The 14,411-nt window shown below is 39.7% G+C and overlaps 1 protein-coding gene across 1 annotated transcript in view; it reads right to left on the bottom strand.

The window, feature by feature from the left end:
• Window positions 1–5,407: 5,407 nt before the first annotated feature.
• CFAP206 (cilia and flagella associated protein 206) overlaps window positions 5,408–14,411 on the bottom strand; it is a 34,218-nt gene continuing 25,214 nt past the window's right edge. Inside the window, exons 12-13 of the mRNA XM_008067871.2 lie at window positions 10,184–10,327; window positions 5,408–5,846 (exon numbers count right to left, since the gene is read on the bottom strand). Of these exons, the coding sequence (XP_008066062.1) occupies window positions 5,616–5,846; window positions 10,184–10,327 (375 nt within the window). The 3' untranslated portion in view covers window positions 5,408–5,615. The remainder of the gene's footprint in view (window positions 5,847–10,183; window positions 10,328–14,411) is intronic.

The following is a 14,411-nucleotide window of genomic DNA, read 5'->3' as shown; positions in this document are numbered from 1 at the left end:
TTTTTTTTGAGTTGGAGTCTCACTCTGTCGCCCAGACTGGAGTGCAGTGGCCGCTCCCGGCCACCGCAGCCTCAACCTGCTGGGCTCCGGCGATCCTTCCGCCTCAGCCTTCCAAGTAGCCGGAATTACAGGCAGGTGCTACCACTCTCAGCTGATTTTTTGATTTGTTGTAGAGGTGAGGTCTCGCTGCCCAGGTGGGTCTCGAACCCACGGGCTCAGGCAATCCACTCACCTCAGCCTCCCAAAGGCACCCTGGTTAGAGTGAGAAGCAGCAATCCTCAACATGTGAGTGAGGTACAAGGTCATTTGCTTGATAAGCTCACCTTACAGTGCTTCAAGCAGCCATTGTTATTTTAGACCCTAGTGATATTCTGATCATCACTAGCACACTGCAATATTTGCCTCAATACCCTTCTCTCTCTGCTCAGGTATGAGAGCTACCCTAGTCTCAATACATTGTATAAAAGTACTATCGCCACTACGACAGCCACTGACAAAGTAAAGGTATGAACTTAATTAAGAGGCTGTGAAATCCCACGCCTTTGGGAGGCTGAGGTGAGTGGATTGCCTGAGCCCGCGGGTTCAAGATCCGCCTGGGCAGGCAAGACCTCATCTCTACAATAAATCAAAAAGTCAGCCGGGCGTGGTAGCGCATGCCTGTAATTCCGGCTACTTGGAAGGCTGAGGCAGAAGGATCGCCGGAGCCCAGCGGGTCGAGGCTGCGGTGGCCGGGAGCGGCCACTGCACTCCAGTCTGGGCGACAGAGTGAGACTCCAACTCAAAAAAAAAAAAAGAGGCTGTGAGGAAGCAAATACCAAAAGACTTAAGGAGGTTGTTGTGAAATTCAAATATAGTAGCTATATAATAGATTATTAAATGTGTTGATGTTTAAGTATAGTAAACAGTTAATCCAAGAATAGACATACACAGATACCAAAACAAAATTGTTCCCATGACAGTTCACGCCTATTACTCTCATTCTGCTATTAAGAAAAGCATCCGGCCGGGCATGATAGCTCACGCCTGTAATCCCAGCGCTTTGGGAGGCAGAGGCGAGAAGATTGCCTGAGCCCAAGGGTTAGAGACCAGCCTGGGCAACTTGGCAAGCCCTCGTCTCTACCATAAATCAAAAAATGAGCCAGGTGTGGTGGCACACATCTGTGGTTCCAGCTATTTGGTAGGCTGAGGCAGAAGGATTGCCTGAGCCCAGCAGGTCGAGGCAGCAGTGGCTGTGAGCGTGCTACTGCACTCTAGCCTGGGCGACAGAGTGAGACTCCTACTCAAAAAGAAAAGAAAAGAAAAGCATCCAAAACCAATTTGCTAAATTTTTGTTATTTTAAAACGATTCTTTCCTATGGTGTATTATTACTAAAAACAAGCCAAAGAATTATTACATTTTATAACTGAGAAAATAAAAAGATGCAGGGAGATCATGTAAAATTCAAAGTCTGGACTAGGAGTTAAACGAATAATAATCACTCGTGTCCAAACATTTCTTTTATTTTTTTTTTTTGAGTGGGAGTCTCGCTCTGTCGCCCAGACTGGAGTGCAGTGGCCGCTCCCGGCCACCACAGCCTTGACCTGCTGGGCTCTGGCGATCCTTCCACCTCAGTCTTCCAAGTAGCCGGAATTACAGGCATGCGCTACCAAGCCCAGTTGATTTTATTTTATTTTTTTTGGATTTATTGTAGAGATGAGGTCTCGCTGCCCAGGCGGGTCTCGAACCCGCGGGCTCAGACAATCCACTCACCTCAGCCTCCCAAAGGCACAGGGTTACAGGCTGAGCCACCGAGCCCGGCTTGTAAATTCTTTTCATGGGTCAGCCTCATCCAGTTCTCAGGACAATCCACTGAGTTGGAAACTATTATTATCCCAACTTTTTAAAAAAAGAAACTGCAGCACAGAGATATTAAGTCACACGGCTTATAGCATTCTCTTCCACGACCAGGGATAACTTTACATCTTTTTCCGACTCTTTTGTCTGCTACTCTATCTTATTTTGTCTCCTCTTATTTTGTGCTCCTCATCCACCCCCATTTCCATGAACTTGCCCTCCCACACTATCTTCATCTAGCCCAAATTCCTATCACCTCTGCTTCACTGTCCTTGCCATCGCTTAAACTGACTTTCTAGTGCTGAGCAAGTTATCGTTTTTGACCAACCAGCTCCTCCTCCCAATCACACTTGATCTTCTAGGGCAGAAACTTTGTGGTCATGTTTTTGCTTTTGCTTCTATTTCCTGAGCTGTTCTGTCTCCTTGTTGAAATCCAGTGCTTGCCCCTCCATGTCCTCCATGACCACATGCCCCATTCTTGCCACGGTTTCCCAGGCATCCCCCCAGTTCCAGGATCCCTCTCCCACACTTGATCTTCTAGTTGAGAATCTGCCATCACGTTCTAGTGTCCTACCACAGGAAGGCAAAATATTTCTCTGCCTGGCTCTCAAAAACAAGTCCTCCAAAATAGTACACCAATTCTGCTTATTCAATTTTATTGACCAGCACTTCCTCCAAATAATCTCCCACTTCTTTCCTCCCTTTTTCTTCCCTTTTTGCAATAACTACTTGACTGCTGAACTCCTTATCAACTTCTTCCTTGACTGTTAAAATAATCCCTCAACCATTACCCGTATGCCGTTGGTCCCTTCACTCATGTGTTTTATTCCAGTCATTCATTAACCCAACAAGACACTATATAAATGTCAGGGATATAAAAATGACTCGCGCACAGTTCAAATTTCTAGAAACTCACAGTCTAACAGGGAGGATACAGATGCATACCTATCTATATACACCAATGTATTTTAAATGCCACAGTAAGAGTAGGAACTGGCTGGGCATGGTGGCTCATGCCGGTCATCCTGGCACTTTGGGAGGCCAAGGTGAGAGGACTGCTTGAGCCCAGGAGTTTGAGACCAGCCCGGAGAACACAGCAAGACCTCGTCTCTACAAAAAAAAATAAAACAATTAGCCAGGCGTGGTGGCACATATCTGTAGTTCCAAACTACTCGGGAGGCGGAGGCAGAAGGATCACCTGAGCCCAGGAGGAGGTCGAGGCTACAGTGAGCCGTGATCATAAGAGAAGTAAAATCTGACCAGGCTGCTTGAGGACAAATAGAATTTCGAGGGGGTGCCTGTGGAGTACATTCCAGGGCATAGAGTGAAAAGCAAAAGCAGGAGTGGTGGGATTAAAGACTGTAGCCTAGTTGAAGAATTTTGGTTCAACTTGGCAAATGTGTATGGCATGCGAAGAGAGTATGAGAAAGGCAGGGGAGGAAACTGGAAGATAGGTGGAAATCATATTTTGAAACGTTTGACATAATCGGCGAAGATGTTTTTACTTAATCCCCAGGTAATGGAGAAGAGTCTTGGCACGTTTTTAAGCAAGGGAAGTAAAGGCTGGAGGAAGGAGAGAGCCTGGTGACATGGTAAGACTTATGCGTAAGAAAATTATACTGATGAATCACATAAAAAATAAACTGCAGTGACCCAGGCGACAGGACAAAGTTCTGAGCTACAGCAGTGGAGGTGAAAAGAGGAAGATATGGATCTCAAAAACAGTTTAGGCCAAGTCAACAGGGCTTGATGACCATTTACGTGTAGGGGCTGCGGGAGAAAGACAATCAAGTTTTACATTTATGCTACTGAGTAGGGTGGTGATGCCTTTGACCATAGAAAAAAGTAAAGAGGGAGAGGAAACACATTTGGCAGAGAACATTATTATGGTCTGTGACCCGCTAAAACGGGAATAGCCCTCAGATACCGGATCCAGCATATGGCTGGAAATCTCTAGGAGGGTGGGGCTTGAGTAGACCATGGAGGTCCTGGGAGAGGATGAGTTTACCATCACATCTAGCTCCCTTTATTCGGACTCTATTGTACACATCAGGTGACTTTCTGATATTGGCCTTTCAAGTTGGATTTGGTATTTTTTATTCACTTGGCCATTTTACTTCTGGCCCTAACTTGATAACCCTAAATTGTGGCTCATGGCCGGTTGTTTTCTGTATTTAGGAGTCTTGCAGACTCGAATGAGGGTTCATTGAACAGATAAAAAGATACCTGATTTTATAAATGTTAGTCTCACCCCACTCCCCAGGCCCTGCCTTCACAGCCAGCCAGCCCATCTTAAACATCATTTTAAAACTACAGGTATGAAAAATCATCAAAACTTAGGTTTGTTTGAAGTTTATCCATAGAGAATTGATTTCAAAGCATATTCATATTATAAATAATGATTAACCTACATAGCAAATTATACAAACACCTTAATAAAAGTCACCTGGGCAGAAAAAAATCTGCTACATAGAAATGACCTCTTAGCTACTTAGAACAAGATTAACAGGGCTTCCATCTAGAACCTTTATTATCCTTGAGCTGGTGATTGAAGTATGCAAGACAGTAATAAAACCACAGCTTAAAAATTTAACTGTCAGTAATTCACAGGGTCCTAAACATAGCTGCCTATTGGGTCAGGCAAATAAGGCAGAGGCATGAAGTGGGAGGCTCCCAGGACAGCAGGAACTGTTCAGTTGACACACAAGTTCATAGCATTTGTTTTTGGCATGGCAACACTGCAGAGTCAGGAGTTTGTTTATCATATATCATTTAGACTGACAATGTTGTGCTTGTGATAGGCCTTGCATTTTGCAGACTTGAAGACAGTTAATGCTATTTGTGGGCTAAAATACATGGAATGTCAAGAGGAAAAACACTCCCAACATGTTCTTCTGTTTGAGTTTAACAGAGGAGTAAAGACAGCAGAGGCAACTGGAAACGTGTGCCACATACAGGGAAAATGCCATGAGAGCAGCATGGCAAGAAAGTGTTTTGTCGTTTCAAAGAGGGTTATTTTTATCTGAGTGATTCTCCACATTCAGGAAGACCATCAGACTTAAGACTGTTTAAATGCTTTAATCCACGATGATCCATGTCACTCAACCTGAGAACTGGCAAATGTGATGAGCTGGGACCAACCATTGTGCAACATTTGCATTCCACGGGCAAGTGAAAAAGCACCACAATGGCTGCATCAACCCAATAGATTAGACAACGGAGGCGTGGAAGGGCCTGGAAGGGCCTACTTGTAGGAATGCTCACCAAATGTTACCAGATATTCCGTTTTTTTTCCAAAAGGCCAGAAATACAGACTTTATGTAAAATTTCCAGATTTTGAGAAATATCATGTAGACCTTTATTCCAATTTGTTCCAAATCAGTAAGGTTTTATTATATATCAATTTAATCGATATTAACGTTTAATAGCTATTAAAGCTGAAAATATCAATTAGGTTTTAAAATTTTAATATTTAACGTTAAATATAATTTTAGAAACCATTATCTTGCAATATATTTATATCTAAAGGACATCATAATTTCAATCTTGTTGCCAAACTTTCTCTAATAAATTAAAGATAAAAAGACAGTTTTCCTTTTCAACTTTAATAGAATGAAAAATGTGTTACAGAAAACTTTAGCTTTTTGTAACAGTTTGACAGAATTTGGTAAACCAATAAACAGTCACACAGCCAAAGAATATGCCATCCATACAAAATTAGTTTTCATAAATGTTACTTTTAAGTATTTGTCATCTTTCATAATTGTGCAACAGCCTCTACCTAGGTTTCGTCAACAGCTCTAGTTAAGTTCACCTTGACCCCATGGGTGACTTTGCTCTGTTCCCCACGAAGACCAGCTATGTAAATCTGGGGCCGGGGCACTCCAGTGCTGGCCTCCCTCATGGACTGGGTGCTAGCATTCTTTGAAGGGTACACCTGGGAATAATTTTCTCTTCTCAGGTTACTAAGGTCAGTCTGTACCGAGTGAGTAACTTTCTGACGCAGATTAGCCTAAATAGAAAGAGAATACAGAAATGAATGTTTCTCTAAAAAAATAAATAATATATTATCAGGTATTAGTAAATATAATCTGTCTATTTTTGTACTCAATTCACAAAGAATCCTATCACATAGCATTTTTCTAAAATTAGAACATTAGAAAATCTAGAAAAAAATAGAAAATTAAATATCCTTTACTGCGTAGCATAGAAAAATATATAAAATGTTGAAAATAGACCCAAAGAAAGAACATACAGATTCAAAGTTACAGTGAGCTCAATTATTTATTAATAGGATCTTCTAATTCCTTCATTATGATACTTTGGGATTCGTACAAATTGAATTTTTCCATAATACTTTTTTCTTTTTTTTTTTTTACATCAGGGTCTCACTCTGTCACCCAGGCTGGAGTACAGTGGTGCAAATATGGCTCACCAAAGCCTTGACCACAAAGGACTACAGGTGCATCTATTTTTTTTTTTAAGAGACCAAGTCTCACTATTCTCTCACCTCTACTTCCCAAAGTTCTGGGATTACAGGCATGAGCCACCACACCAGTCCCATACTTGTTTTTTGTTTGTAAGACAAAAAATTTAAGAGTTATACAGTGTATTTTTTAAATGAGCTTTACCCTAGATTTTTCATATAAAAAGCTCTGATGTTTTCCATTCAAATTTTACATTATTCTACATTTTTCATACTCCCTTTATGAGATTAAACAGATGACTCAAGCTGGGAGGGCAAGGAATAGCTTATAAAAGGGGAGCAAGTGTCGCTGTAGTTCAAGACCAAGAAAAAACACAGAAGTTTCACAGCATGTGAGTGCAGTAGGAAAGACCTGGGACTGGAGGAAATATTTCAGAGAGACAGCAGGTGATTGAGAACCCAAACTACCCCCCACTCCCAAGCTCATTGTCTATATTAATATGATTTCTATTCCATTGTCTTCATTAGCAATTTTACTACCCCAAAAGACTCTTGCCCAAGAAAATGACTTGATTGCTCACTCCAGAACTTCCTGAAAGATGCGTCAACTCTTCAGTAGCAAGCATCAACACATCGTTTAAGCCCTAAGAGCCTCTGCATCCTCAAAAACCTTCTCCTTGCTATTCTCACCAATGCTGGACTACGTTTTCTCAATCCTTACCCAATCCTATTCAAACCCCCATCCTATCCCCAACCCACCTCAGGCATGAAAGACCTGTCTTAACAAACCTCAAATTCTCAATAAATTCTGGTTTTACAGTTCCTCTTCTGGGACACTGCCAAAGCTCTGTTGAGATGGCGTCTCCCCTCATGGCTGTAAGCAATACACTCGGTTTTGTCTTATCAACAGGTTGGGTTGGTAACACTTGGGGAGCTGGCATTCAATGTAATGCAGTTCTAGGGCATAATTAGGGCTAAGGTGGGAATAAAAATTAAATGGAGACTGAGAAATGGGAAGTGGGGGTTCGGTTAGCATGAAGTTCAGCCCCTTTGAATACCTCATTCTCTTAACTTTTCCCGTCCATGCCTATGTTGGTAAGTTAAATTATCTATATACAATGAGATCTGTACAGAGTTTCTTGCTAACAAAAATAAAGATCATAATTTATAATTTGCCAGCTTTACATTGTAAGTGTGTCTTATAATTTTAAGCATGGCGATGCTCAGTGGCTCATGCCTGTAACCCCAGAGACCAAGGGGGGAGAACTGTTTGGGAGGAAACTCTCAAATCCCATCCGGTCATACTTCCCTCCTCTTCTTTGCCTATTGGTGTTTCAAGACCAAATTAAAATGTCACCCAAGTTAATTTGGTAGGCTTTTTGTTTTACTTCTGTTACACCACTTACCAAGAGGTATTGAAATACCTTATGTGCAACAGTATCATTTGCTAGACTATTAGCCTCTGAAGAACAAAGTAGTGATATAAATGTCACACGATCAATGTCTGATGAACTTAACTGAGTTTAATAGGTAACAGGAAAAAAATGGAAGTTGAACACTTCATGAAATATAGAAGAGTAACAGGTAGGAAGGAATGCTAACAGAACCATAGTCCAGAAGATGCTCCTATATGGGGATGCCGATCCTTCCCCGCCCAGGAAATTAGGAAACTAAAAATCTGCCCCCAGAGTGAGTGGTAAAGGAACTGAGGTGGTCAGTAGAAGCCTGTGTGGGACTGAGCGAGCATGTGCAGCCTCTCAAACTCAGAAACGTTCCTCCAGTCCCAGGTCTCTCCTCCGCTCACATGATCGAAGGCCTTCTGGGTTCCTCCTCGGTCTTGGCCGCCACTGCAGCAAGTCTCTCCTTTGAATAAGCTGCTCCTTGCTTCCCAGCCTGAATACTTAGTGACAGACCATATGTGACAATGGAACTCTGATTCACTCTGCATCAGCCAGTCTGGGAAGCCCAATCTTAACCTCTGCAGTTGCAGCAATCAGCCCAGAATGTTCAGGCCTTGACTAGTTTCTCTATTTTTTTGCCCCTTCTCCCCCAACTAAAGACCCACCAGAGAAAGCCAAAAACGCTCACCAAACCAACCACATATACTCAGTGATTACAGAAACAAAGAACAGAGTACCATATTTCTCACTCATAAGTGGACCTTGAACAATTATCGTAATACTCTAAGAAAGGGATTGGCAGTAGTGGGAAACTGCCAGGGGAGCGGGGCATACCTCATCAACAAGGGTACCTGCATAATGAACATTTGTATACCTAACACTGAATTGCACCCCCCATCTTTAAAATAAATTGTTAAAAAAGATGTCTTGCTTCTAGTGAGCTTGCCTCCAGTTTTCTCATGTCAACAACCTCAGTCAGAAGACACCTGAATCCTTCCCCCTTTTCTGACTATAAAACTTTCCCAGTCCAGCCGGCTTTGAATTTGCCAAACTCAAGTAAAAGCAGCAGACTCCCTTGCTATGGCAAGTTCTAAATAAATAGCCTCTGTTCTCATTTGGATGGTCTTTATTTCCACACTTGATTTCAGTTAAAGAAATGAACAAAATATACTAAAGAGGGCTACAGACATAAAATATTTTACGTAATTCACACTATAAATATTTGCTTTTTAAAATGATAATATACCATAAAAAGAAGTAAATGGGGAGAATTCCACTGAGTCAGATAGGGATGAGAGTTTCAAAGACAGGCTTTAAGGGTAGGCATAGATACTGTGATTCAGGTGACTGAGAGTCAGAAGGAGAGAATGTTCAGGGTCTGGAGAAAAATATGCTGATAATCAGAGGGCACAATATCTGTGCTCTAATAGAGAAGCCCACCCCCCCCAAAAATGGTATACTTTAAATGATTAGAGGAAGTCACGAGTGCTTTAAATACTAACACAAAGTTTTAAAACTGATAGATGAGAGAGAGAGAGAGAGAGAGAGAGAGAGAGAGAGAGAGAGAGAGCACAAGATTCACTGTTCTAATTACTGGTTACTAAAATTTGAGAGTAGTTTTCTTTTTCTTTTCTTTTCTTCTCCTTCCCTTCCTCCCTTCCTTCCCTCCTTCCTTTCTTTCTTTTTGACAGATGATTCTCACTCTGTCACCGAGGTTGGAGTGCAGTGGCATAATCTTGGCTCACTTCAGCCTAGACCTGGGCTCAGTTGATCCTCCAGCCTTAGTCTCCTGAGTAGGTGGGACTACAGGAACACACCACCACATCCAGCCAATTTTTTGTAGAGATGAGTTCTTACTATGTCATCCAGACTGGTTTCAAACTTCTGGTCTCAAGCAATTCTCCCACCTCGGCCTGCCAAAGTGCTAGGATTACAGGCACTATGCCTGGCAAGAGTAGTTTCATGCTACTATGTTTCTACATATGCACAAAATTATTTTTTGTTATTGTTTTATTTTTGAGACAGGGTCTTGCTGTGTTGCCCAGGCTGGAGTGCAGTAGCACGATCATAGCTCACATCAACCTTGAACTCCTAGGCTTAAGTGATGCTCCCTTCCAGTCTCCTGAGTAGCCAGGACTACAGGCACTTGACACCATACTTGAGTACTTAAAAAAAGAATTTATAGAGACAGGGTCTCACTATGTTTCCCAGGCTGGTCTAAAACTCCTGGCCTCAAGTGATCCTCCCACTTTGGCTCCCAAAGTGCTTAGCCATGAGCCACCATGCCTGGCCATGCCTACAATTAGAAGATAATTTTACAATGTAAAGCTGGAAAATTATGATCATTATTTTTGTTAGCAAAGAACTCTGTACAGAACTCATTTATATAAATAATTTAATTTACCAACTCTATGAGTAACAACATATTAAAATTCCCTAGCCTATAAATAATAATAACTTACCAAGAGGTACTGATATAGTTTTAACAGTGTCACTTAGTATTTAGAAAATATTGTTACAAACCAGTTTTATGGCTTTTCTTCTTAACTCCCATTCATTCCACTCATACGATCTCACACATGTTGGTGGCAATATGTGTGTATCCGTCTGTGTGCTACTCTCACACTTTGTAATTGGCTTTATATAATGTTTGTCAACATCTCTCATCTAAAGAAATGAAGTTTTGAAATTAGTGCCTGTAAAAATTAAATATTACTTACAGAATAACTAAAGTATTTAGCTAAAACTCACAAAAAACCAGAAAAACAAGATTTGGGGGGCATAGAATATACATACAAGTACCAGCAGAGAAAATAAGCACATCATTAGTGATTAAGTGTAATTCTTTTTGTGGACATTATGGTTTTATGCTTGATTTCGTTAACTTAACTGGTATTCTGAAAGGGAAAAACATTCATCAAGTCCAAGTCAAGTATCTCTCCCCACTTTGCACAACTGGTAGCATGAGTGAATACCACATTGGAAATGGATAGAAACTTAAAATATCTGCTAAATATTAGTCATAAATCACATCTATCTAAACTACCAAAATCTCTTTAGGACATATCTTGAGATCAAACTATGCAAACATAGCATATTTTTACCCAAGGCTTTTGTTTTGTTATTGAATATATTGGTTTTCTGCTAGGGAACCTAGTATTAAGTATGCAGCAATTCCAGGCTAAACAAGATATGATTGTGCTGCATGTGATGTTGTTGGAAAGAGTGACAGAGGTTTTGTTTTGTTTTTGAGTTGGAGTCTCACTCTGTCACCCCAGGTTGGAGTGCAGCGACACACTCACGGCCACCACAGCCTCGACCTGCTGGACTCAGGCAATCCTTCCGCCTCACCCTTCCAAGTAGCTGGAACTATAGGCATGCGCCACCATACCCAGCTAATTTTTTTTTTTATTTATTGTACAGATGAGGTCTTGCCAAGTTTCCCAGGTTGGTCTTGAAACCATGGGCTCAGGCAATCCTCTAACCTCAACCTCCCAAAGTGCTGGGATTATAGGTGTGAGCCACCACACCCAGACAATAATTTTTCAAGATAGTTTGCTCCTGTAATCATTCTTTCTAAATCATAATTTTGTATAAATCTAATTAAGCACAAAATTACAAATATTAAACTTAAGGTAGCAACATTTATAATACTCATCAAAGCATTATATGAATTATATGATAAATTATAATCTCCAGAGACTCTACAACTTAAATAAATTTGAGAACAGTTGACTTGGGAGATTTAATTTGGTGATAATTTGAAGAGTGAAACATACCAGTTGGGGCCACAATAGCTTTACGGATTTTCATAATAACTGGTCATAGGATAGCTCCAAAATAATATATACACATATAATAATATATGTATATATACACACACATGTGTTTATCACACCCACTTTTATTCAAAGGAAATATATATACACATTTATAAGAAAGAAAAGTACATTAAGAAATCACATAATACTATCCAAGATTCAATGCAATTCTGGTCATAATACCAATTACATTCTTTACAGGAATACAAAAAGCAAATCTAAAATTTATATGGAACCACAAAACACCCTAAATCCTGAGCAAAAAGAACAAAGCTGGAGGCATCACACTACCTGATTTCAAAATACACTACCAGGCTGAGCGCAGTGGCTCACGTCTATAATCCCAGAACTTTGGGAGGCCGAGGTAAGAGGATTGCCTGAGTCAATGGATTCAAGACAAGCCTGGCAACTTAGCAAGACCTCATCTCTACAATAAACAAAATTAGTCGGGCATGAAGGCAGTAGTTCCAGCTACTTGGAAGTCTAAGGCAAAAGGATTGCTGGAGCCCAGCAAGTTGAGGCTGCGGTGGCCGTGAGTGTGCTACTGCACTCCAGCCTGGGTGACAGAGTAAGACTCCAACTCAACAACAACAACAAAAAGATACTACAAAGCTATAATAACCAAAGCAGCATGGTAATAGCATAAATACACAAACATAGCCCAATAGAACAGACTAGAGAACCCAGAATTAAAATCACACATTTATAGTCAACTGATTTTTGACAGGAGTGCCAAAAGCACATAATAGGGAAAGAACAATTTATTCCATAAATGGTGCTGGAAATGGATATCCATATGCAGAAGAATGAAATTAGACCCCTATCTCTCATCATATGTAAAAATCAACTCAAAATGGATTAAGGACTTAAATGTAACCCCCAAAACTATGAAACCACTAGAAGCAAACATAAGAGAAATGCCTCAGGACATTGGTCTGGGCAAAGATCTTTTGGATAAGAACTCAAAAGCTTAAGCAATAAAAGCAAAATTAGACAAATGCCACCACATCAAATTAAAAAACTACTGTACAGCAAAAGAAGTAATCAACAAAGAGACAACTTACAAAATGAGAGAAAATACTTGTAAACTATTCATCCAACAAAGGATTAATATATAGAATATGTAAGAAACACAACAGCAAGGAAACAATCTGATTTTAAAATGAGCAAATGGGCTGAGTGTAGTGCTTTGGGATGCCAGGGCAGGAGGACCACTTGGGGCCAGGAGTTAGCAGCTGCACGGCACTATGATTGCGCCTGCGAATAGCCACCACACTCCAGCCTTGGAAACATAGGGAGATCCCATTTCTTAAAAAAAAGAGAGAGAGAGAGAGAGAGAGAGATTCTATCATAATGTAGACAATTAGACACCAGTATTAAATAAATTGTTTTACATTACAAAATAAAAAAATCTTTATGAGTATACTAGCAAACATAAATGACCTATAATCTAAAGAAGAAATCCTAAAGAGAATTAGAAAATATTTAGAACTTAGTTGGGCATGGTGGCTCATGCCTGTAATCCCAGCACTTTGGGAGAACAAAATGGGAGGATTGCTTGAGCCCACGAGTTTGAGACCAACATAATGAGACATAATAGTTTTTAAAAACTACTTAGAACTAAACAATGATGAAAATGACTATGTTTAAAAGTATGTGACATACTCAAGTAGTATAGTAAACTCAACTAGTATAGTAAGAAGGAAATTTATTACATTAAATAAAAGAGAGGCTAAAAATTAATGAGCTAAACATTTATCTTAAAAATCTAGAAACAAAAGGCTAAAATAAAGGAACTGTATGAAAGAAAATAATAAAGTTCAAAGCAGAAAATATAAAATGAAAGCAAGCAGAAAATAGGCTCAACAAAACTGAAGGTTGATTCTTTAAAAAGACTAAACAACTAGTCCTTTGGCAAGATCAATCAAAATAAAAAGAAACAAGGTTCAAAAACACATAATCTGGAATTTAAAAGAGAGCATAAGCTAATGTAGAGATTAAATAAATAATAAAAGAATATTGTGAAATATTTATGAGGAGCAAGTTAAAAACTTATATGATTTGAATAAATTCCTAGAAAAATACAACTTACTAAGTCTGATACAAAAAGAAATAGACTACCAGGAAAAAAATTCTATAATTATAAAAGTAGTTAAAATTAGTAGTTGACTGAGTAGTTACAATTTTTCTAACTAAAGAAAAAAAAAAAAAAAGAAGCCCAGGGAGCTATACAGGCTCTCTGTAAAATTATTTTACCCAATAATTCCAATTATACATAAATTCTTTCAGACAAAAGAAAATGTAATATGTTCACACTATAAAGTTATAAGACATGTATAGCTTTGACATAAAAACAACAAAGGACTGTAAAAGAAAGGAAATTCATAGGTCAAACTCACTCAAGAATATAGATGTAAAAATTCATTTTAAAAAAGTAAAAAAGCTGAATTCAAGAACATTTAAAAAACAAATAAATAAACAGGCTGGGTGTGGTGGCTCATGCCTGTAATCTCAGCCTTTAGGGAGGCTGAGCCCAGGAGTTTGAGACCAGCATAGGCACAACAGCAAGACCTCATCTCTACAAAAAATAAAATAATTAGCCAGATGTAACACAGCTGGAACAATATGCAGTAGAGGTGGCAGCAACAAGAGGAGAGATGTCATTTAGTGGCTTTGCCGTGGTCATTGACTGTTTGCTTGTCTCACAGTGAAGGAAGCTGCACATCGAATTTTGTTCATGTAAATCTTGAGTCGTGTTAAAATTGCACGTAGGCTTTAAAGTCGGGGTGGGTAAAGGGCTACGGATTCTGAGTATAAATACTGGAGTGAATTTGTGTTGTTTTGAGTGGGTTTTGTTGTTGTTTTTTTCAATTATGCTGAACCATCTCCCTATAACCTGGTTATAGGAATTAAACACTCCCTTTTCTCCT

Source organism: Carlito syrichta, unplaced genomic scaffold, assembly GCF_000164805.1.
Source record: "Carlito syrichta isolate Samal-C Ts95f unplaced genomic scaffold, Tarsius_syrichta-2.0.1 Scaffold309804, whole genome shotgun sequence".
Taxonomy (NCBI): domain Eukaryota; kingdom Metazoa; phylum Chordata; class Mammalia; order Primates; family Tarsiidae; genus Carlito; species Carlito syrichta.
Note: the sequence above shows the minus strand (reverse complement) of the source record. Positions and strands in the feature narration are given on the sequence as shown.